Here is a 24,315-nt window from a genome sequence, read left to right as displayed (position 1 = left end):
GTGTGCCCATCAGTGCCGCCTATGTGTGCCCATCAGTGCCGCCTATGTGTGCCCATCAGTGCCGCATACCAGCGCCGCCAATCAGTGCCACCTCATCTGTGCCCGTCAGTACTACCTCATCGATGTCCATCAGTGCCATCTCATCGGTGCCCATTAGTGCCGCCGTATCAGTGCCCGTAATTGAAAGAGAAAACTTATTTACAAAAAAATTAACAGAAAAAAATAAAAACGTAATTTTTCCAAATTTTCAGCCTTTTTTTAGTTGTTGCGCAAAAAAAAAAATCGCAGAGGTGATCGAATACCACCAAAAGAAAGCTCTATTTGTGGGGAAAAAAGGACGCCAATTTTGTTTGGGTACAGTGTAGCATGACCGCGCAATTGCCATTCAAAGTGCGACAGTGCTGAAAGCTGAAAATTGGCTTGGGCGGGAAGCTGCGTAAGTACCTGGTATGGAAGTGGTTAAGGGCCAGTTTACACCAGACGCAGTTCCCGTGCACATTTTTTCTGCACAAAGGGCCAGTTCACACCAGAGGGAGTTCCATTTTTCTTTTCTCCACTACAGTCAGTTTCTGCACCGGACTGGAACTGACTGCACTGGTGTGAACTAGAGCCATTGGAATACATAGAACACTGTGCATGCATTTTTAGTGCAGAAAAAAAGCGCATGGAACTGTGTCTGGTGTGAACTGCCCATGAAAACGTATTTCTGTTCAAATCAATTAATGCTTTCACACTGGGGGGGGGGGGTGAGTGCGCTGGTGAAATAACGCTCCTCTCCATTGAAAGGATTCAAAAGCACTTTGTTTTAGGTCCCTTTCACACCGCTTCTAAACTGCAGGTAAAATGTTTTTTATTTCTCCAGGCCTACCAATCTCCACTCCTATCAAGAGTGCAAATTCTTGGGATCAAGATTCAGCAAATTTATTACAAATAAAAAGGGATTTTGAAGACACTGGAGGAGCACAATTCAGAAGTAGAGGACAACTTGTGCGCAAAGTGAGAGGGGCCATCTACAACAAACAATCCCCTGAACACAAATGGGGACCTTTTACACCATTTGTTGTGCATATACAATGTGTTTTTACATCTCTACACCAGCGATTTGACAATTCACACTTTCAACTACATTAAAGTAAAAAATAAATAAAGTTACGTTTAGGAGAGGGAGCATTTTTCAACCATGGTACCCTAGGGGTGCTTTCTGGATTCTTTAGGGGTACCTTGCAAAAATGCCTAAAAAGTTACCAAAAATTATCAAGCCGACAAGCAGAATAATCCTGTTCTTTTAAAACAAAGCCACAACGTTTCCAATGTGAAGCATTACAACCTTGGGCACTGCCAGCCAGCTGCTGTTGTCCCAACAACCGATGACATCACAAGTTGATAAAGACGTTGCGAGTCTGAAGATGTACTTGAGTACCTCCTTCATCAGCACTAGTAACATTCGATGAATAGAGAAGAGAAAAGCAGGAATACTAGTCGGTGCCAGTGTGCAAAGATACACCATTACCAAAATGTAACACTTTTGAATCAGAACTCCTGAGATATTGATCTGGTCAGTTAACAGGGGGGGGCGGGGCATATACAGTTTTAGCTGCTTTGCTGTTAATTGAAATTAACAACAGGTGCACTAGATGGGCAACAATGAGACAACCTCCAAAACATGAATGTTTTTTCAGGTGGAGGCGGACATTTTATTTTTTATTAGTTTGGCATTTGGCTAGGGTCAGTGTCACTACCGGTAGCACGAGGTGATATTTGGACCCTATAGAGGTTTCACAGGCAGTCCAACTCCTCCAGGATGGCACATCAAGACGTGTCATTGCCAGAAGGTTTGCCGTGTCTCCCAGCACAGTCTCAAGAGCATGGAGGAGATTCCAGGAGACAGGCAGTTACTCTAGGAGAGATGGACAGAGCCGTAGAAGGTTTATAACTAATCAGCAGGACCGGTATCTGCTCCTTTGTGCAAGGAGGAACAGGATGAGCACTGCCAGAGCCCTACAAAATGACCTCCAGCAGGCCACTGGTGTGAATGTTTCTGACCAAACAATCAGAAACAGACTTGATGGGGGTGGCCTGAGGGCCCCAACATCCTCTAGTGTGCTAACTGCCAGACACTGTGGAGCTGGATTGGCCTTTTCCATTGAACACCAGAATTGGCAGGTCCACCACTGGCGGCCCCATGCTTTTCACAGATGAGCGCAGGTTCACCCTGAGCATATGCGACAGACGTGAAAGGGTCTGGAGAAGCGGTGGAGAACTTTATGCTGCATGTAACATCGTTCAGCACGACAGGTTTGGTGGTGGGTCAGTGATGGTCTGGGGAGGCAAATCCATGGAGGAACGCACAGACCTCTACAGGGTGAACCTCCGCTTTAAGAGTTCCATTCACTGGAAATAAGGGGCAAAGTCCTGAAAAATTACCCCACATCATAATCCCCCCTACACCAAAGGATTTGGACCAGTGCACAAAGCAAGGTCCATAAAGACATGGATGAGTGAGTATGGTGTGGAGGAACTTGACTGGCCTGCACAGAGTCCTGACCTCAACCTGATAGAACACCTTTGGAATGAATTCGAGCGAAGACTGCGAGCCAGGCCTTGTCACCCAACATCAGTGCCTGACCTCACAAATGCGTTTGTACATTTGGCAATGATAAATCGCCTCCAGTGTTGGGCGTTCTCCTTGGGAAGATGCCTCTGCATCATTTAAAACTATTAGTTTCATTTTAGAATGGGGCGCCTCACTATGATGGGCGATTGAAAAAAAAAAAAAAAAGTTGAAACGCTGGATTAGAATCAGATTTTTATTGCTGTCCTCATAAGGGAGATTCACCGTCTCCTGCCGGCCATCACCACCAAGAGTGAAAGTGAAAGAAAACCCTACATTTTGTGTCGTCTTCAGAACAGGAACAGATCTTCAAAATGGAGACAATAGTTCTGGCGGCCCTGATAATAATACCCCCCATTACTCTGTTAGAAAAGTTTTGTTTGTGTGTATTTAAAACAGAGCTGACACTCACTCTTCTAACATGGCTTCCGAATGTTACCAACTTGTTATATTCTTTTATTTTAACTAACCCCAATACGTAATATATACTGGTAGATAACAGCTCTGTCTGGTAATAAAGTGCCAGTCTGTGCCAGGTACAGACAGATCTTCCTTAGCTAATTCAGCCAATAAGAAGTGTTATTATTGTTTCACTGTAAGGATGAGAAGGTGGGGGGCTCCCTTCTCTCACCTTGTAAGCATCACTAAAATGTATTACTGCATTTTGGATTAAATGATCTTCACTTTCAAACTCCTGGATTTTGATTTATTACAAGGAAAGAAATAACCTAACATCTCTGTGGTGGATAGGGGGGACAGAAGTGAAAGGTCTTCTCTGCAATGGGAGATACGGGGCCAAAAAAGATCTCAATTCAAAATGTTGCCTTTAGTTTTACTTTTAATGTTAATACAAGAAAGTCCAATTTAAAAAAGGGACACAGCAAACATACCAAATTATATATAAAAACACCACACCTACTAAATAATAAATTGTAATTACACATCAAGAGACAGTTCACGGCACATTAAACCACCATTCCTCGAGCAACAAAACCTGCCATAACCCTAAAATGTCATTCAAAATCTTCACTGTGAACCCAAAGGTTTAAAAACCACCAAAAAACAAAAGAACATAGGCAAGAGGATCATGATTTTATATAGACGCCTATATACAGTAAACAGTGTGTATACTCCTATACAAAACATAAGACAGATCTATGGGTGCGTGTATACTTCGTAATATACGGTACCCATCAGACAGCTCCCTAGTGGGCATGTATACTCCGATATATACGGTACACATTAGCTATAGAGGGCGTTTATAGTCCATGATATACAGTACATATCAGACAGCTGTATATAGAGGGCGTGTATACTCTGCCATATATGGTACATATCAGATATACAGAGGGTAAGTATACTACATGAGAGTACATATCCTACAGATCTATTGAGGGTGTGTATACTACATGAAATACGGTACATCTCTAAGGAGGGTGTGTATACTATATGATATACGGTACATATCAAACATCTCTATAGAGGGAGTGTATACTACATGATGTACGGTACATATACATCTCTATAGAGGGGGGTTTATACTATTATACGGTACATATCAGACAGCTCTATAGAGGGGGTGTATACTACATGATATACGGTACATAGACAGATCTATAGAGGGTGTATTACCGATATACAGTACATACAGCTCAGGTGTGTATACTCGGATATATACGGTACATTACCAACAGTATTAGGCTGCATTCACACCTCCGCGACAAGCAACGCTGCGTATTTTGCCGCGAATAGTGTATTTTTTTTTTTTCAAATCCTTCCCATTGCTGTCAATGGCCGAACGCCAATGTCGCCTGAAAAAAAGGGTCCGGGACTTTTTTTCACGCGACAGGCGTCTGAGATGTGAGCCATCTCATAGACAGCAATGGGAATTCTCCCCTCCAGCGGCACAAGCGTCGGGCGCTTTGTCGCCTAGATGTGAATGGGCTCTTAGACAGCAAGTACTGTCGGTAGGTTGGGGGGGGGGGGTGTATTACCAGTATTATGGCGGTAGCTAGGTGCCATATCCCTGTATCGTTTTTTTTTTACCCGTAGGCGCGCAGCTTCCTGATAAGTGATCCCAGCAGCACATCAGCCACAGGATCACTTTTAGAAGCAACTGGGAACCATCAAGCGCCAGGAGTTTCTTCACTAAGATAATGGCAAGCGCTCATCTCTATGCCCTTGGAGGACCAGAGTGACGTCACTTCCGGATCCCAGACCATATAAACATGTTTTTCCCCCCTTTAAAAAAAAATGTTTTAAGTGGAGTTCCACCTAAAAAAAAAAAAAAGGAACTTCCACTTTAAGTACTGGTAACCCTGTGTTTTTTTAGGGGGGGTGGGGTATGCCCGCATCGCCGGACCGTGGGACAGGCGAGTGCGATTATTAATAGTCAGCAGATACACTTTTGTAGCGGACTTTTAAATGGGTGGAACTCACTTTATTCTTTTACGGTTAGAAAAGATATTTGGGGTGTTTTAGACCCTCAGATCTCTCCATAGAGGACCCTTCAAAAAAATGTTCATTAAAGTGCCCCCCCATGCACACAGTAAAACGCATACTGAAGTTGCGTCCACCCACATATGTAAATGATATTTGCACTACATGCAAAGTATCGCCACGATAATTCTACCCCCTCTGTAACTCAAAACTGGTAACCTGTAAAAGTTTGGAAAGTCTATGGAGATTTTTTTTTTGGCACCGTGTACGACGTGTTCGGTATCTATCTACTCAGTGTAACATATGTCATATTATCAAAAAATGAATTGAGGCCTATATCAGGTTCTATTTTTAATTTAAAAGCATTTCTCACAAAAAAAAAAAAAAATTGCACGTATAATAAGTACAAATGGTAGGTTCCACCATGCTTCCTGCAGGGGGGGGGGGGGTAGAATATATATATATATGTAGAGAGATGAGGTAAATACTCAGGGTAGGTGGAGTGCTAAATACATATAGATGAGGTTGGTAGTAGTAATGGGGGGGCAATAGATAATATATTTTATATAATAAAATATATTAAGAGATTTCTAATTATATATATATATATATATATATATATATATATATATATATATATATATATATATATATATATATATATATATATATATATAAATATATATATAAATATATATAAATATATATAAATCTATATAAATCTATATGAGGCAAGTATTCATGGTGGGTGCTGTCCTCAAAAGGAGTAGGTGGTATACACATAGATAAGGTAGGTAGTAGGGGTAAGATTTAGATGAGATAAGTACTTGTGGTAGGTGGCAAGGTACATTATATTCGAGGCAAGTACTAATAGCAGGTAATTGGTGAGAAAGGGGGTTCTATAGATTAGAGGTCGACCGATATATCGGTCGGCCGATATATCGGCCGATATTTGGCCGTTTTTGTGAAATCGGCATCGGCCGATTATCGTGAAAAAATCGGCCGATTCGCCGCTACAATATCCAGGCCTTGAGGTCCCTTGCCTTCCAGTCATGTACTGACCAGTCACCAGTGCCCCCGCCCCCGCCATGAATCCTCCATCCGCATTGGCCTCTGCTACTCACCGCAGGTCCTGGAAGTCTACGTACGGCGGCGAGTAGGGGCGTGACGTCACGGTCCTTCCCCCGCAGCTCGCGGTCCACTCCGTGCTCACATTGCGCGTAGGGGGCCACGCCTGTCTCTCACGTCACCCTTGCGTGCCCCACCCCCTGCTGCTCCTGGTTCCCGGGTCTTCTACTGGCTCTCCGTTGCGAGTAGAGGCGTGACGCCCAGTGCGCGCCCCGCCCCCTGCTACTCCTTCCCGGCTTCTTATTTTGCAGCATCCCCTGCATTCGAGCTAGGTATGTGGCATATTCGTTCATTGATGTAGATCACTATGGGCATTTATTTTTTGTCAACACTAACACTGCTGGGCAAGGTCACGCTGATGGGCACTTTTTTATGTTAAGGGGCACTCTGATGGGTATATTTTTAATGTGCGCACTGATGAGCATATTGTTTTAAGAGGCACACTGATGGACACATTTTGTTGTGCCCATCAGATTGCCCCTTAACATAAAATATGCCCATCAGCATACACATTAAAAATATACCCATCAGAGTGCCCCTTAACATAAAATTTGCCCATCAGAGTGTCCCTTAATAACAATAAATGTGCTCATGGGCACATTTTATGTTATTAAGGGACACTGTGATGGGCAAATTTTATGTCAAGGGGCACTCTGATGGGCACAACAAAACTTTTATGTTAAGGGGCACGCTGATGGGTATATTTTTAATGTGTTCGCTGATGGGCATATTGCATGTTAAGGGGCACTCTGATGGGCAAATTTTATGTTAAGGAGCACGTTTTGTTGTGCCCATCAGAGTGCCCCTTAACATAAAATGTGCCCATCAGCGTGACCCTTATTTTAAGTTAAGGGGCACAATGCATCCCCACCCATCCCTCTCCACAACACATGGCTGTGGAGGAGGCGGGTACAGAGAGGTGGCTGTAGAGGAGTGGGGTACAGAGAGGTGGCTGTAGAGGAGGGGGTACAGAGAGGTAGCTTTACAGCCACCTCTGTACCTCCCTCCGCCACAACCACCTCTCTGTACCTCCCTCCTCCACAACCACCTCTCTGTACCTCCCTCCTCCACAACCACCTCTCTGTACCCCCCTCCTTAAAATGACTAAGATTGTATTTTTTTTTTTTTTTAATAATTATGAGGTGGCACTGATGGGCTGCACTGGTGGGCACTAATGAGGTGGTACTGATGGACACTAATGGGCTGAACTGGTAGGCACTGATGAGGTTGCACTGACAGGCTGAACTGGTGGACACTAATGAGGTGGCACTGATGGACACTGATAGGCTACACTGGTGAGCTGCATTGGTGGGCACTGATGGACACTGATAGGCTGCACTCCACCTTTCCACCCTAAACAATAACCTCCTCCCCAACCTAGGTTTTCTAAAATAATGGGAAAGAAAAAAAAAATCGGCCTAAAATATCGGCCATCGGCCGCCCCGATTTTGAAATATCGGCATCGGTATCGGCCAGAGAAAAACCCATATCGGTCGACCTCTACTATAGATGAGGTAGGTAGTAGTAAGGGGGGGGGGGAGATATTCAGACAAGGCAAGTACTGATGGTAGGTGGCGACATTTCTATTATAGGAGCGGGTGAGGGGGGTATACCCATATAGGAAAGGTACCCAATGGGGGAGGGGAGCATTATACATAGAGATGAGGTAAGTACTGACGATAGGAGCTGCTGTTCCTTATATAGGAGTAAGTAGGGGGAGGCACACAGAGAAGGTAGGTAGTTGGGGGGGGGGGGGGTGATGGTATATAGATGAGGAAAGTACTCACGGTAGGTGGTGCCGTCGCTCCTCTTACAGGAGTAGGTGGTGGTGGGTATATAGATGAGGTGGGTAGTAGTTGGGGGTGAGGTAGGTAGTTGGGGGAGGGGGAGAAATATACTGATATATAGAGGCAAGTACTCACAGTGGGTGCCATCGTTCCTCTTAGATGAGGTTGGTAGTTGGGGGGGGGGGGGGGCAGGGAGTATTATACAGATATAGATAGGAGGCAAGTACTCACGGAAGGTGCCGTCGCTCCTCTTACAGGAGTAGGTGGTTGGGTATATAGATGAGGTAGGTAGCTGGGGGTGGGGTGAGGTAGGTAGTGGGGAGGGAGTATTATACAGATATGGAAAGGAGGTAAGTACTCATGGTAGGTGCCGTCGCTCCTCTTACATGAGTAGGTAGTTGGGGGTATATAGATGAGGTGGGTAGTGGTAGGCAGCCATGGGGTTTATAGGTGAGGTAGGTAGTGGGGGGGGGGGCAGGGATTATATAGATATGAGGTAAGTACTCACGGTAGGTGCCGTCGCTCCTCTTACAGGAGTAGGTGGTGGTGAGTATATAGATGAGGTGGGCAGTTGGGGGGGGGCAGGGATTATACAGATAAAAGGTAAGTACCAACGGTAGGTGCCGTCGCTCCTCTTACAGGAGTAGGTGGTTGGGTATATAGATGAGGTAGGTAGCTGGGGGTGGGGTGAGGTAGGTAGTGGGGAGGGGGTATTATACAGATATGGAAAGGAGGTAAGTACTCACGGTAGGTGCCGTTGCTCCTCTTACATGAGTAGGTAGTTGGGGGTATATAGATGAGGTGGGTAGTGGTAGGCAGCCATGGGGTTTATAGGTGAGGTAGGTAGTTGGGGGGGGGGGCAGGGATTATATAGATATGAGGTAAGTACTCGCGGTAGGTGCAGTCGCTCCTCTTACAGGAGTAGGTGGTGGGGGTATACAGATGAGGTGGGTAGTGGGGTGAGGTAGGTAGTTGGGGGCGTGGTAGGTAGTTGGGGGGTGTGGCAGGGATTATACAGATATAGATATGAGGTAAGTACTCACGGTAGGTGCCGTCGCTCCTCTTACAGGAGTAGGTGGTGGGGGTATACAGATGAGGTGGGTAGTTGTTGGGTGAGGTAGGTAGTTGGGGTATATAGATGAGGTGGGTAGTTGGGGGGCGTGGTAGGTAGTTGGGGGAGGGGAGTATTATACAGATATAGATATGAAGTACTCACGGTAGGTGTCATCTCTCCTCTTACAGGAGTAGGTAGTTGGGGGTATATAGATGAGGTAGGTAGTTGAGGGGAGTATTATACAGATATAGATATGAGGTAAGTACTCACGGTAGGTGCCGTCGCTCCTCTTACAGGAGTAGGTGGTGGGGGGTATACAGATGAGGTGGGTAGTTGTTGGGTGAGGTAGGTAGTTGGGGGTATATAGATGAGGTGGGTAGTTGGGGGTATATAGATGAGGTGGGCAGTTGGGGGGGGCAGGGATTATACAGATACAAGGTAAGTACTCACAGTAGGTGCCATCGCTCCTCTTACAGGAGTAGGTGGTGGGTATATAGATGAGGTGGGTGGTTGTTGGGTGAGGTAGGTAGTTGGGGGCGTGGTAGGTAGTTGGGGGAGGGGGTATTATACAGATACAGATATGAGGTAAGTACTAACGGTTGGTGCCATCGCTCCTTACAGGAGTAGGTGGTGGGGGTATATAGATGAGGTGGGTAGTTGTTGGGTGGGGTAGGTAGTTGGGGGCGTGGTAGTTAGTTGGGGGGCGTGGTAGGTAGTTGGGGGAGGGGGTATTATACAGATATGAGGTAAGTACTCACGGTAGGTGCCGTCGCTCCTCTTACAGGAGTAGGTGGTGGGGGGTATATAGATGAGGTGGGTGGTTGTTGGGTGGGGTGAGGTAGGTAGTTGGGGGAGGGGGTATTATACAGATATGAGGTAAGTACTCACGGTAGGTGCCGTCGCTCCTCTTACAGGAGTAGGTGGACCCGATCTGGACGGTGAATTCCTCCTCCATGGTCTCCTCTTCTTCTTCCTCCTCCTCCATTGTCTCCTCCTCCTCCTCCACGCTCTCCGGCTCTCTCGCTGGGCTCTGGGCGGCCATGTTGGTCAGGTCACGTGGTGCGCGCGGGAGAAGAGCGGGAAAGGCAGGTTATGTGGCGGGGAAGGCGATCCTCGGACAGATCCCCGGTGAGGGGTGCAAGGCGCGCGGTAGGGCGGTGGTTTGGTGTTGCGCGGTGTCCGGAGACGGAGCGGGAAAGACGTCGGCCTTCTCACACAGAACGACGCACACACAAACGACACACAGCTCCGACCGCACCGGAACACGACACAGCCGGAAGTGAGGTCACGAGGGGCGGGGGAAGTAGCAAATGGCGCGTTCTCATTTTCACCCCGCCCCCTCGCGGCCTCACTTCCGGTTCTTTGTGCGTGAGGAGGAAGTTTCTAACCGCCTCGGTGCTCAATGTTCTCTTTGTCCCTCCAATGTCGGTATGGGGGGGGGAGGCTCGGAAACAAATAGGGAGCGTGACCAAGGCGCCAACTTCTTCGTTATATTCACTGTGTCGAATGAATAAAGTTATTATAAAAAGAAAAAATCTTTAGTGCTGTGAGCAGCCATTTTCTTGTAGACCAATTTCATCCGCATGCTGCTGCTCTCTTATTGTCCAATCAGTGGGGTGGATTCAGGTACGACTTGCGCCCTCTTACGGAGGCGCAGCGTACCATTTTAACGCTGCGCCTCCGTAAATTACCTGCGCTACGCTTCATTCATGAAGCAGTAGCTACGTACTTTGTGCGGGCGCTCCTTAAAAATGCCTGGCGTAAGGGCGCGTAATTTAAATGATCCCGTAGGGGGCGTGGATCATTTAAATTAGGCGCGTTCCGGCGCCGAACGTAGTGCGCATGCTCCGTCGGGAAACTTTCCCGACGTGCATTGCGGCAAATGACGTCGCAAGGACGTCATTTGCTTCAACGTGAACGTAAATGGCGTCCAGCGCCATTCACGATTCACTTACGCAAACAACGTAATTTTTTAAACATCGTGACGCGGGAACGACGGGTATACTTAGCATTGGCTGCCCCTGCTAATAGCAGGAGCAGCCTTACGCGGAACCCGACGAACGTAAACGACGTAAAATGCAAACGCAGGGCTCGCGTAGGGTTGTGAATCGGCGTGAGTATGCAATTTGCATACTCTACGCTGACCACTACGGGAACACCACCTAGCGGCCATCGTAAGAATGCAGCCTACGATACGACGGCATAAGAGCCTTATGCCAGTCATATCTTAGGCTGCAGTCGGCGTATCGAGCTTTCTGAATACAGAAAAGTCGTTACGCCGGCGCAACTAAGCAATTGCGCTGCGTAACTATGGTTACGCAGACGCAATTGCTTACTGAATCTACCCCAGTGTTTATAACTATGGTGTGCTGCCATTGTGGTCTCAGGGGATGGGTGTGGCTCCCTGATATTGGGGTGCCTGGCATCACCAAACCCGCTGGTTATATACAGAAGATTTACTCCCCCTTCATGACCGGTAAGGATGAGCTGCGGCGTGTTCGCATAGAACACGTGCAGAGCCCGCCAGGAAGTCAGCACCCGCGCTGCGCTAATCATAGCCAGGCAGACATTTCCCGATCTCTGCAGCCGAGCATCGGACAATGTCTCCCTGGCAGCGCCGTGCACACTTCCTGGCGGGCTCTGCAAGTGGTTAACTTTGGTTTCTCTTTTAACCACTTGCTTACTGGGCACATATACCCCCCTCCTGCCCAGGTGAAATTTCAGCTTTCGGCACTGCGTCGCTTTAACTAAGCCCCCATTCACACCTAGGCGTTTTGTCGCCTGTAGTGTGACGCCGCTGCCGCCAGAGGGGTGATTTAACATTGCCCTCTATGGAGATGGTTCACATCTCCACGCCGAACGCCTGCCGCCTGAAAAAAGGTCCCGGACCTTTTTTTCAGGCGGCGTTCGGCATAGGAGATGGGAACCATCTCCATAGAGGGACAATCTTGGGGCACATCTAGGCGGACAATCGCAGCGTTTTGTTGCCGCAAATCGCGGTACAAAACACCGCTATTTGTCGCCGCAATTCGCGGGACAAAACGCCGCAAATTTGTCTGCCTAGATGTGAATGGAGCCTTACAATTGCGCGGTCGTGCGACGTGGCTCCCAAACAACATTGACGTCCCTTTTTCCCCCCCCACAAGTAGAGCTTACTTTTGGTGGTATTTGATCGCCTGTGCGGTTTTTATTTTTTGCGCTATAAACAAAAAAGAGCGACAATTTTGAAAAAAATACAATATTTTTTACTTGTTGCTATAATAAATATGCCAATTTAAAAAAAAAAACACACATTTTTTTTCTCAGTTTAGGCCGATATGTATTCTTCTACATATTTTTGGTAAAAAAATAAAAAAAAATCGCAATAAGCGACTGGTTTGCGCAAAAGTTATTGGGCCAGATTCACAAAAGAGATACGACGTCGTATCTCTGTTTTCGGGCCGTTTTTCGTAAAACAAGCGTCGGGTATGCAAATTAGCAGTTACGACGATCCACGAAGATTTTTCCCGTCGTTACCTCGGCGCAAGTCGTAGATTCCCGTCGCAAAGTTAAGCAATGTTTTTCATTGCTTAACTTTACACCAGCCATGTTAAAGTATGGCCGTCGTTCCCGCGTCGCTTTTGAATATTTTTTTTCCCCGGCGTAAGTACGTTACGGACGTCGCGATTCACAAACACGTCGCGCCGCCGTAATTTCGCGCAAAGCACGTCGGGGGAAAAATGCGAACGGAGCATGCGCAGTACGTCCGGCGCGGGAGCGCGGCCAAATTTAAATGGTACCAGCCCCATTTGAATTGGGCCGCCTTGCGCCGGACGTGTTTACGATACACCGCCGCAAGTTTCCAGGTAAGTGCTTTGTGGATCGGGCACTTAGACTGAAAACTTGCGGCGGTGTAACGTAAACGGGGTACGTTGCGCCGCCGCAATTGTACCGGAATCTGGCCCATAGCGCCTACAAAATAGGGGACAGAATTATTATTTTTTATTATTATGTTTTTTACTAGAAATGGCGGCGATCTGCGATTTTTATTGGGACTGCGACATTCACATTTATACTGCGATCAGTGCTATACATATGCACTAATTACTGTATAAATGTGACTGGCATTGAAGGGGTTAACACTAGGGGGTGAGGGAGAGGTTAAATGTATTCCCTGCATTGTGTTTCTAACTGTAGGTGGAGGGGGGTGACCGATCTATGTCCCTATGTACAAGGGACACAGATCGGTCTCCTCTCTCCAGAGACAGGACGCTGTCTCCGTGTAAAACGGCAATGAGAAATGATCTCATATGTTTACATATAAGATCATCTCTCATTGGCCGCCCAGATCGCAAACGGCCACTCTGATTGGCCGTTTGCGGACAAGGGACACGGCCAACACAGAGTTTCCCCGCTGCGCGCTCTGGAGCGCGCGCGCAGGGAACGCCCTAAGGGGCGGACGTCAATTGACGTCCAGTAGGATTTTCAGGTCCGCGCTGTAGCCGTCATGCGACTATAGCGCGGGTCTGAAGAAGTTAAAACTCAGCTGCTCTGTAATCACACAGGTGTCTCAGGAGATCCCAGGCAGCCCCTCCCCCTTCTACTCAGATCTCAGGTGTTCTCAGAGGAAAAACTTCTCTCGTCACCTTCTGAGAACAGTGGGCCAGATTCACATAGAATTACGTTGCTCCACGGCAGCGCAACGTATGTGATTTACGTTACACCGCCGCAGGTTTACAGCGCAAGTGCCTGATTCTCAAAACTCTTACCTGTAAACTTGCGGCGGTGTAACGTAAATGCGCTCGGCGCAAGCCCGCCCAATTCAAATGGGGCGGGCACCATTTAAATTAGGCGCGTTCCCGCGCCGAACGTACTGCGCATGCTCCGTCGGGTAAATTAACCGACGTGCATTGCGCTAAATGAGGTCGCACGGACGTCATTTGTTTAGACGTTAACGTAAATGGCATCCAGCGCCATTCACAGACGACTTACGCAAACGACGTTGTTTTTTAAATTTCGACGCGGGAACGACGGCCATACTTAACATGGCTTAGAACAACTAGGGCTCAGCCCTAATTTTACGCGGCGTAACTCGACGGAAACGACGTAAAGTTAGAGCGACGGGCAGCGCGGACGTTCGGGAATCGCCGTAACTAGTCATTTGCATATTCTACGCCGACCGCAATGGCCTCGCCACCTAGGGGGCGGCCTAGAATTGCATCCTTAAGATCCGACAGTGGCCTAGATTCAAGAAGCAGTTGCGTCTGCGTAACCATAGTTACGCAGCGCAATTGCTTACTTGCGCCGGCGTTACGAATGCTCCTGATTCAGGAACCTCGTTACGCCGACGGCAGCCTAAGATATGACTAGCATAAGGCTCCTGTGCCAGTCATATCGTAGGCTGCATTCTTACGTTGGCCGCTAGGGGGCGTTCCCATTGTGGTCAGCGTATAGTATGCAAATTGCATACTAACGCCGATTCACAACGTTACGCGAGCCCTGCGTATGCAGTTTACGTTGTTTCCGTCCGTCGGGTTTCGCGTAAGGCTGCTCCTTCTAATAGCAGGGGCAGCCAATGTTACGTATACCCGTCGTTCCCGCGTCGCAAAGTTTAAATTTTACGTCGTTTGCGTAAGTGAATCGTGAATGGCGCTGGACGCCATTTACGTTCACTTTGAAGCAAATGACGTCCTTGCGACGTCATTTGCCGCAATGCACGTCGGGAAAGTTTCCCGACGGAGCATGCGCCCTACGCTCGGCGCGGGAACGCGCCTAATTTAAATGATTCCCGCCCCCTACGGGATCATTTAAATTGCGCGCGCTTACGCCGGGCATTTTGCCGGAGCGCCCAAGCAATTTACGGAGCTACTGCTCCGTGAATCAAGGGTAGCGCAGATAACTTGCGGGGGCGCAGGGCAAAAACGATGACCTGCGCCTCCGTAAAAACTGCGCAAAGCTACCTGAATCTACCCCAGTGTAATTCAATTACACCTGTCGGATCTTAGGGCTAGCTATGCTTAACTGATTCTATGAATCAGTCGCATAGTTAGGTCGGCCGGAACACAGAGATACGACGGCGTATCAGGAGATACGCCGTCGTATCTCTTTCGTGAATCTGGCCCTATATTCTCCACTTCATAAACAGGGTGCCAGAGGAGAAGATTTTTCTCTGAGAACTGAAATGAGATAAATTATCAATGTTTGATAAACGTACACCATAGGTTGGACTTGATGGACTTTTTTTTTTTCTTTTTTCAACCTCACCTACTATGGGCCAGATTCTCGTCCAGCGGCGTATCTTTGCGGCAGCGTAACGTATTCGATTTACGTTACGCCTCCGCAAATTAAACGGGCAAGTGCTGTATTCTCAAAGCACTTGCTCGGTAAGTTGCGGCGGCGTAGCGGAAATCGGCCCGGCGTAAGCCCGCCTAATTTAAATTTGGAACAGGGGGGCGTGTTTTATGTAAATGTTCTGTGACCCGACGCGATTGACGTTTTTCACGAACGGCGCATGCACCGTCCGTGGAAATCTCCCAGTGTGCATTGCTCCTAATACGCCGCAAGGACGTATCGGTTTTGACGTGAACGTAAATTACGTCCAGCCCCATTCACGGACGAGTTACGCAAACGACGTAAAATTTACAAATTTCGCCGCGGGAAAGACGGCCATACTTAACATTGGTACGCCGCACTTACGCCACCATGTAGCAGGGGTAACTATACGCCGGGAAAAGCCTAACATAAACGGCGTAACTTTACTTGCGTCGGCCGGGCGTATGTTTGTGAATTCGCGTATCTAGCTGATTTACATATTTCGCCGCGTAAATCAGCGTACACGCCCCTAGCGGCCAGCGTAAATATGCAGTTACGATCCGACGGCGTAAGAGACTTACGCCTGTCGGATCTAATAGATATCTATGCGTAACTGATTCTAAGAATCAGGCGCATAGATACGACGGCACAACGCAGAGATACGACGGCGTATCTGGAGATACGATGGCGTATCTGGAGATACGCCATCGTATCTCCACTGAGAATCTGGCCCAATGTAACTATGTAACAGGATACACAAAGATGTGCAATAATCTGGAGCAATAAAGCTTGTACAAATGAGGAGGGGAACTTTGGTTGAGGGGAACATAATATAATATAACATTTTATTGTTTTGATAGTTTTTTTTTTTTTTGTATACCGTCTTCTGCCTGTGGTGCCTAGCGCAAGGTTGACATCCTCCCGGCGCTTTCCTAGGGAATACAGGGCAGATGAAATCTCACAGGAAGATGCTTTTGCAACGGACTAAAGCAGGGGTCTCCAAACTTTTCAAACAAAGGGTCAGTTTATTGTTCTTCAGCCTTTAGGAGGGCCGGATTGTGGCCAGCGGGGGCAGAAAAAGCCCCGGGCCCAGCATTAGTGAGAATAAATATGGCCCCATAGTTTGCGATCAGTAGGATAAGGAGTACGGCCCCTATTAGTAGGAGTAATTGTATCTCATCATTGGTATCAGTGGAAGAAAAAGTGCCCCCTTGTTGGAGTCAGTGGGAAGAATAGCGCCTCATATCAGTGGGAGGAATAAAGCCCTGAAGGCCGGATAAAGGCTAGCAAAGGGCCGCATCTGGCCCTCGGGCCGCAGTTTGGAGACCCCTGGACTAAAGTGTCTTGTTGCAAGATTTGGGGGTACACATTGTTCGTCAGGAATCCTCGGAAGGTCGGTGACATTACCCCCGGCAGGGCTGAAGATAGGGGGGGAGGGGGGTAGGTATAAATATAACTCTTTATAAGTTCCTTTTAGGCCTCGTACACACAACCGAACATGTACGCTGAAACTGGTCCGGCGGACCAGTTCCCGCGGACATGTTCGGTCGTGTGTACGGCCGACCGGACAATTTTCCGGCGGATCGGACAGGTTTCCAGCGGACAAATGTTTCTTAGCATGCTAAGAAACATGTCCGCTGGAAGCCTGTCCGTCGGACATGTTCGGTCGTCTGTACGACTCACCGGACATGTCCGCTCGTCCGAAAGCCCTCGCATGCGTGATTCGACGCATGCGTGAAAGCATTGACCTTCCAGGGTCGCGCACATCGCCACGTCATCATCGCAGCGACGGCGCGGCCACGTCACCGCGTATCCTGTCCGCGCGGATTTCTGTTTGATGGTGTGTACAACCATCAGACAGAAATCTCCGAGCGGACATGTCCGATGAAAACGGCCCGCGGAACGTTTTCATCGGACATGTCCCCTCGTGTGTACGAGGCCTTACACCTACTAACATCAGATGATTTGTGGTTGGGAAAGGCCCAGAGAGTATATGGGGACCTTGCACTGTACTGTAGGGTGTGCATTAGCAGAACTAAATTCCATGTGTAAATAACAGTTATCAGGCAGATTTATGGCTGAAGAGTTTATGGGGCGTTTACTAAGCAAATAGTAACATTGTTAGATGAAAATCTGGCCGCCCCTCTCTTGGCAGCCTATGCAGTGGTTTTCTGTGTACTTGTGACTATTGCACCAATTATCCTTGGTAACCAATTGTGATAGAACAGGTCTGCTACAGATTTCAGATTTTCACTTCAGCCTTTTGCGTCCCACATAATGCATGTGTGTGATGTAAAGAGGGTGGGCTTTGCCGTCCACGTGGCACACCTAAGTGATCATGGGCAACCAAGGTTCCTATGCCGATATCGTGTTTACTGGGTGCTCCCAGTACAGTGACGTCCTGTCGAAGACAGCTCCCAGTCTCTAGTAATGATCAGAAGTCGGCTCCTGAATATGTAAAGACTATGACAGCCAATCACAGTGGTCATGTGATCAGGCAGTCCTCATTGGGTGAATCCGGACATCTCAGACTCCCAGGCCCGACCTACCCACTCACTTTGCACTTTTTGATTGATAAGCCAGCAAACTCTTAATCTATCCTGTCTCATATGACCTCCAACTATGTCTGACAAGGCAGGAGACCCTTGGTCTGTCCCATCCACCATGCCTACCCACTGTGGCGGACAAGCCAGGAGACTCTTGATCCGTCCCATCCACCATGACCATACATTGTGGCTAACAAGCCAGGAGACTCTTGGTCTGTCCCGTCCACCATTTCCCCACACTGTGGCTGGCAAGCCAGAATACTCTTGGTCTGTCTCATCCACCAAGATCCACACACTGTGGCTGACAAGCCAGGAGACTCTTGGTTTGTCCCATCCACCATGACCATACATTGTGGCTAACAAGCCAGGAGAGTCTTGTTCTGTCCCATCCACCATGTCCCCACACTGTGGCTGACAAGCCAGAATACTCTTGGTCTGTCCAATCCACCATGACCACACACTGCGGCTGACAAGCCAGGAGACTCTTGATCTGTCCCACCCACCATGACTACTTATTGTGCCAGGAGACTCTTGGTCCGTCCCATCCACTATGACCACACACTGTGACTGACAAGCCAGGAGACTTGGTCAATCCCATCCACCATGACATCCAACTGTGACCGACAAGCTAAGAGACTCTTGGTCCGTCCCAACCACCATGACCACTTATTTTGGTTAACAAGCCAGGAGACTCTAGGTCTGTTCCATTCACGATGACCCCACACTGTGACTGACAAGCAAGAAAACCCTTGGTCTATCCCATCCACCATGACATGCAACTGTGGCCGACAAGCCAGTAGACCCTTGGTCCGTCCCACCTACCATTAACCCTCATTGTGGTTGACATGCCAGGAGACTCTTGGTCCGTCCCATCCACCATGACCACACACTATGGCTAACAAGCCAGGAGACTCTTGGTTTGCAACATCCACCATGGCCTTGAACCTTGGCTCACAAGCCATGATACTCTTGGTTCGTCCCATTCACCATGACCAAACACTTTGGCTGACAGGGTAGGACACTCTTGGTCTATCCCATCTACCATGACCACACACAGTGGCTGACAATCCAGGAGACTCTTGGTCTGTCCCATTCACCATGACCTCACACTGTGGCGACAAGCCAGGAGACTCTTGGTCCGTCCATCCCACCATGACCACTCATTGTGGCTGACAAACCAGGAGACTTTTGGCCCGTTCCATCCACCATGACAAACTGTGGCTGAAAAGCCAGGAGACTCTTGGTCTATCCCATCCACCGAGACCACACACTGTGGCTGACCAGGAAGAACACTTTTGGTCTGTCGCTGCCACCCACACATGCGTTTGGTGGGCTATGCAAATCAAACAGATGTGACATGCAGCAACAGAAAAAGTGCTCCTCCTGTCAAAAGGAAACAGCACATTATTCCAAGGAAGATGATGAAATCATGGGGGCTTGAAGGGCTCATCCATATTATGTCTGTTGAGTTGAGGTGTTCTGCACATATCATAGCTCAGCAGAGATGGTGTTAACAAGCCCCTCACACTTGGGCAGTTTTCAAGCGCTTTAGCGCTGGAAATAGCCTCTGCTAAGCGCCTGAAAACTACCTCCCATTCATTCCAGTGCGACTTTTCCCACTCGGGCAGTGCGCTTGTGGGACGTTCCGAAAAGCCCTGCAAGCAGCATCTTTGTGGTGGGTTGGAAGTGCTGTATTTAGCGCTCCCAAAATGCCATGCCCATTGGAATGAATAGGCAGCGCTTTCAAATCGCTGCAAAACAGGAGTTTTTAACCCTTTCTTTTGGGCTATAAGCATCCCGTTAGCAGCTGAAAAGCTAACGGCCAGCGCTTTCAGTGTGTAAGCAGTCTTGATCATTTTTTACATTATATAAGCAGTTTAATGGAGCCTGGGGGAAGGGATGAGGAAGTGATAACAGGATCCTGGAGCTCAGCTTTAAAACGGAGTTCCGGCCACAATTTCACTTTTTATATATAAATACCCCTGTAATACACAAGCTTAATGTATTCTAGTAAAGTTAGTCTGTAAACTAAGGTCCGTTTTGTTAGGTTGTTACAGCATTTAGACACTTTATAAAATAGAAATTGACTGGGGCCATCTTAAGTGTGGGCATAATGAAGCCAGACTGTATGACTTCCTGGATTTCAGCCTTGCAGATCTCGCACATGCTCAGTGCTGCACAAGCAGTGTAGTAGGTTTCAGATCAGGTTTCAGCACCTGTAGTGTCCAAGTCACATGACTCTTCGAGACTGGGGAGTGCACAGACTCCTGGAAAGTTACACCCACTACATTCCCAGGAGTCTGTGTGGTGTAGGTTAGGAAGCTTAAAGTGGAGTTCCACCCATTTTTTTATGTTTGTCTGTGCTGCATGCTCTAATCTCATAGTGTTCAGAATGGACAATTTTTATTTAATTTGTTGCTTGTAAATACCTTTATTTTGTAGTCCTTCATTACTTCCTCCTCCTTATTAGCCTAGGCTATTTGCAAGGGTTTCTGGGATAGGCATCATGTTCCCAGTAGTCCTTGCAAACCTGACTGAAACCTATTACATTTCTTGTGCACTGAGCATGTGCGAGATCTGCAAGGCTGAAATCCAGGAAGTCATACAGTCTGGCTTCATGATGCCCACACTTAAGATGGTCCCAGTCAATTTCTATTTTATAAAGTGTCTAAATGCTGTAACAACCTAACAAAACGGACCTTAGTTTACAGACTAACTTTACTAGAATACATTAAGCTTGTGTATTACAGGGGTATTTATATTTAAAAAGTGAAATTGTGGGTGGAACTCCCCTTTAAGCACCTAGGTGCAGGAAGAGGGAAGATTAACTATTCTGCCTAGCAACAACACTTTGAAGGCATCTAAAAAACAAAAAAAAATTCTTAAAGGACTAATGACATTTTTTTAAAACTACTGATGTAATTTTATATTTATGGGTGGAACTCCACTTTAACACTTAAAAGAACTATAAAGAGGAAATTGTTCTAATCTTTACATTAAATGCACAGCCTTAGAAATGTAGCACCCTCTACCATAGGTAGGTGCTAGAATAGGATTTTTCTAGGAAATACTGTCAGTGCAGGCAAATTTAGGCAGGCCTATACTTTAGGCTAGGCCTGCTTGTTTTGATCTGGGGCTGGGAGTGGTTAGTGTAGCAGTGGGTGTGACTACCTGTGCTCTGGGGCGCCTCCCCTGCTTCCAGGGAGATTGTTCTCCAAGAGGGGCTGGGCCTGAAGATGGAGAGGCAGGCAGCTCATGCGAGGAGCCCTGACCAATCCCCATTCAGTATTGGCCTCCCATATAAGCTGAGATCACATGCTGTTGGGGAGGATTGTCGGCGTGGAGAATGGAATACTAGGCTGTAGGGCATTCCCATCTGGGGGGGGAGGGGGGCTCGCCGAACGCGGAGCGGTCCCGAGAGATCTGTGAGGGAACCTCATCCTTACACAGTCATGGATGAGGTCCGATTCTGTACATGGTAACAGATGAGGAATTCCTGGAGCATAAGGGCAGGAGGTGCTGCTGGGACGTATGTCCAGATAAAGTTCTCCATCATGGACTCGGGGCAGGAAAAGGTCGGTGAGTGTACCACAGTGGAGTGCTGGGTGCGGAGGCATGCAAGGGAATCTGGAAGGGAACTTCATCCTTACACGGTAATGGATGAAGTCCTCATCTTTACATGGTCATTGGTGAGGAGTTTGGGGAACAGAGGAGAGACTGTGGGGTGTCGTGTCAAGTCACTGTGGCCCGAGGGCGCAGGATTTGCAAGTCAGACTGGCTGGGAGCAGTAGTCCGTCTGTTACCATGTGCTACTAAAACTGCTAGGCCGCCGGGGAGAGGTACTGCAGACCTCTGGCCTAGTAATAGTGCTCAGGTGATCCCCTTTTGTCATACTGAAAATGATGAGACTGGAGTACAACTGTTTGCAGTGAAGGATTTGTGCAGGAGGAGAAAAGTCCTGGCAGTGACATTCTGCAGGAGCTAGTGCAGAGGAGGAGGATCAATAGTCTGCATGGAGATATGCAGGGGAAGAGACTGTGAATGTTATAAGTGCATCAGTTTCAGGGCTAATGCCTTGTATTGTACACACGTTCCGAATTTCCGATGAAAAAAGTCAGACAGAATTTTTTCACGGATATTCCGACTGTGTGTGGGCCCCATCAGACTTTTTTTCGTCAGAGTTTAAAAATAGAACATTTTTTTCACGATGGAAAATTCCAAAATTACGATGGAAATTCCGATCGTCTGTGTGGAACTCCGATGGAGAAAAAACATGCATGCTCAGAATCAAGTCGACGCATGCTCAGGATTCACCCGGACAGTTCAGGTTTGGAATCATGTGTCCGGGTTTCAGAAAGCCTGAAACCCGGACACATTATTTAGCCTGGACTATAGCTTGCCAGCAGGGTTTATGGCTGCAGTTGTCTCTTTCACACTGCCTGAGAGAGGGTTCGATCTACACCTAGTCCCCCCACCCCGTCCCCTCTGTGTCTGCCCACACTCCAATCCTCAGTGCTGTGCCACATAAAAGGAAAGTTGGGGTTGGAAATTTGAAGTCCAGCAGCCTCAGATACATCTGGATGAGAGATGCTGACTGCCAGGGGGTGAGTGAGCTCACCATCCATCCCTGTCTGTGAATGTCCCCCTCCCCCTTTCCCTTTTCTCTCCTGCCTCTGATTGAGTACACAAAGGTGAGTTAGGGTTCTCAGAGCACCCCTTTCATCAGAGTTCCCCTTTACACCAGAGGCCACAGCTTTCTCCCTTACATTAGAGTCTTCTCCGTACATCAGAGTTCTCAGTGTCCCCCCTTACATCACAGTTCCCCTTTACACCATAGGCCACAGTTTTCCCCCTTACATCATGGTTTCCAGAGCATCCCTTATGTTAGAGCCCCCAGAGTTCCCCCTTACATCAGAGTCTGCAGAGTCCCCCCTTACAGTGAAAGGGAACTCTGCGAGTTCAGATGTAAAAGGGGAACTCTGTGGATTCAGATTTAAAAGGGGAACTCTGAGGACTCTGATGTAAAGGGGAACTCTTGGTATTAACTTCATATGATCAGAAATGGTGTTTAACCTGCCTGGCGGTATTCCCGAGTCTGACTCGGGGATAGATTTTCCTGCTGCGAGCGGTAACCCCGAGTCAGACTCGGGCTTGCCTCGCTAGATCCACAGGCTTGGCTTACTTACCTTGTCCCTGGATACAGCGATGCCACCGCGCTGTGTGAGCGAGCGGGACCTCGCTCGATTCACACAGCGTCCTCCTGTGCCGCCGATCTCCGTTCCCTGCGACGTTACGACGCACGGGGACGGAGAACGGCGCCAAATTCAAAAAAGTAAATAAACACATTACATACAGTATACTGTAATCTTATAGATTACAGTACTGTATGTAAAAAAAACACCCCCCCCTTGTCCCTAGTGGTCTGCCCAGTGCCCTACATGTACTTTTATATAATAAAAACTGTTCTTTCTCCCTGCAAACTGTAGATTGTCCATAGCAACCAAAAGTGTCCCTTTATGTCAAAAATGGTTTTAGATCAGCTAAAAAACAGCGATAATAAATTATAATCACTTGCAGAAATGTGCGATAGCGATTTGTGGGGAAATTCGTCATAAAAATAAATAAATAATGACAGCGACAATTCTGCAACTGAGCAAATTTCAGTGATTTTGAGTTGATTACATTATTGAATAATTTTTATTATAATTATATTATTATTTGTTATAATTATTTATAATTATTTATTATATTATAACTTATAATTTTGTTTTTAAAAAAATTTCATACCCGGGATGCCTATTAGAATCTTGTTTGGTCAGATTTAAGTGAGTTATTTCTAAGAATTACAGGCCTACAGTATAAAACGCCAAATTTCCTTGCAAATAATGGTACCGCTTTCAGCATGTTTTTTCTGAAAGAATCATACCGCCAGGGAGGTTAATAGCAAAATATATGTATAGGTTATACTATAAAAACAATTCCTGTGGGCCGCTAAAGTGTTCGGGTTTGACTTGAAGAAAAGGTAGCAACCCTAGGTATACATGGGCACAGCAAAGGGGGTGGTGCCAGGGGGGGGGGGGGGCGACAAAATGAGGTTTTGAATAAGGTGTCAAAAATCCTTGCACCAGCGCTGAGTGCTGGGGTAAGAATTTTAACAAATAGTTTACTGGGAAATGTTTCTTTTATCAAGCTCAATATGCATTTAATACTACTTTACCCATCCTTTTTTTTTCAAGAATTGTAGCATAGGTTAACAAATTTTTGTGGCTTTTACTAATGTTCTAAGAACAAAGAAAAAAAAAAGCTGTTGGTTTCATAAGAGACTGGCAGGATATAGCCGTGCAAACAAAAGAGGAAGTACAAACATGTGCTTTGAAGGTTAAAGCTGGAGTTCACCCAAAAATCAACTTTCTGCAGTTAGATCCAGCATACTGCTGACATCTGCAGTATGTTGGTCTT

General features: G+C 47.3%; 1 protein-coding gene across 15 annotated transcripts in view; it reads right to left on the bottom strand.

Moving 5' to 3' along the window:
• LOC120943001 (nuclear factor 7, ovary-like) overlaps positions 1–10,311 on the bottom strand; it is a 166,985-nt gene extending 156,674 nt beyond the window's left edge. For 7 of the 15 annotated variants that reach the window (XM_040356026.1, XM_040356029.1, XM_040356021.1 and 4 more), the window contains exon 1: positions 9,908–10,310. In XM_040356026.1, the coding sequence (XP_040211960.1) occupies positions 9,908–10,061 (154 nt within the window). In that variant the 5' untranslated portion in view covers positions 10,062–10,310. Of the gene's footprint in view, positions 1–9,907 lie in introns of all 15 variants that reach the window. The other 8 variants (XM_040356020.1, XM_040356019.1, XM_040356022.1 and 5 more) reach the window with 3 other exon arrangements.
• Between the last annotated feature and the right edge of the window lie 14,004 nt (positions 10,312–24,315).

The sequence above is a fragment of the Rana temporaria genome, chromosome 6 (assembly GCF_905171775.1).
Source record: "Rana temporaria chromosome 6, aRanTem1.1, whole genome shotgun sequence".
Taxonomy (NCBI): Eukaryota; Metazoa; Chordata; class Amphibia; order Anura; family Ranidae; genus Rana; species Rana temporaria.
Note: the sequence above shows the minus strand (reverse complement) of the source record. Positions and strands in the feature narration are given on the sequence as shown.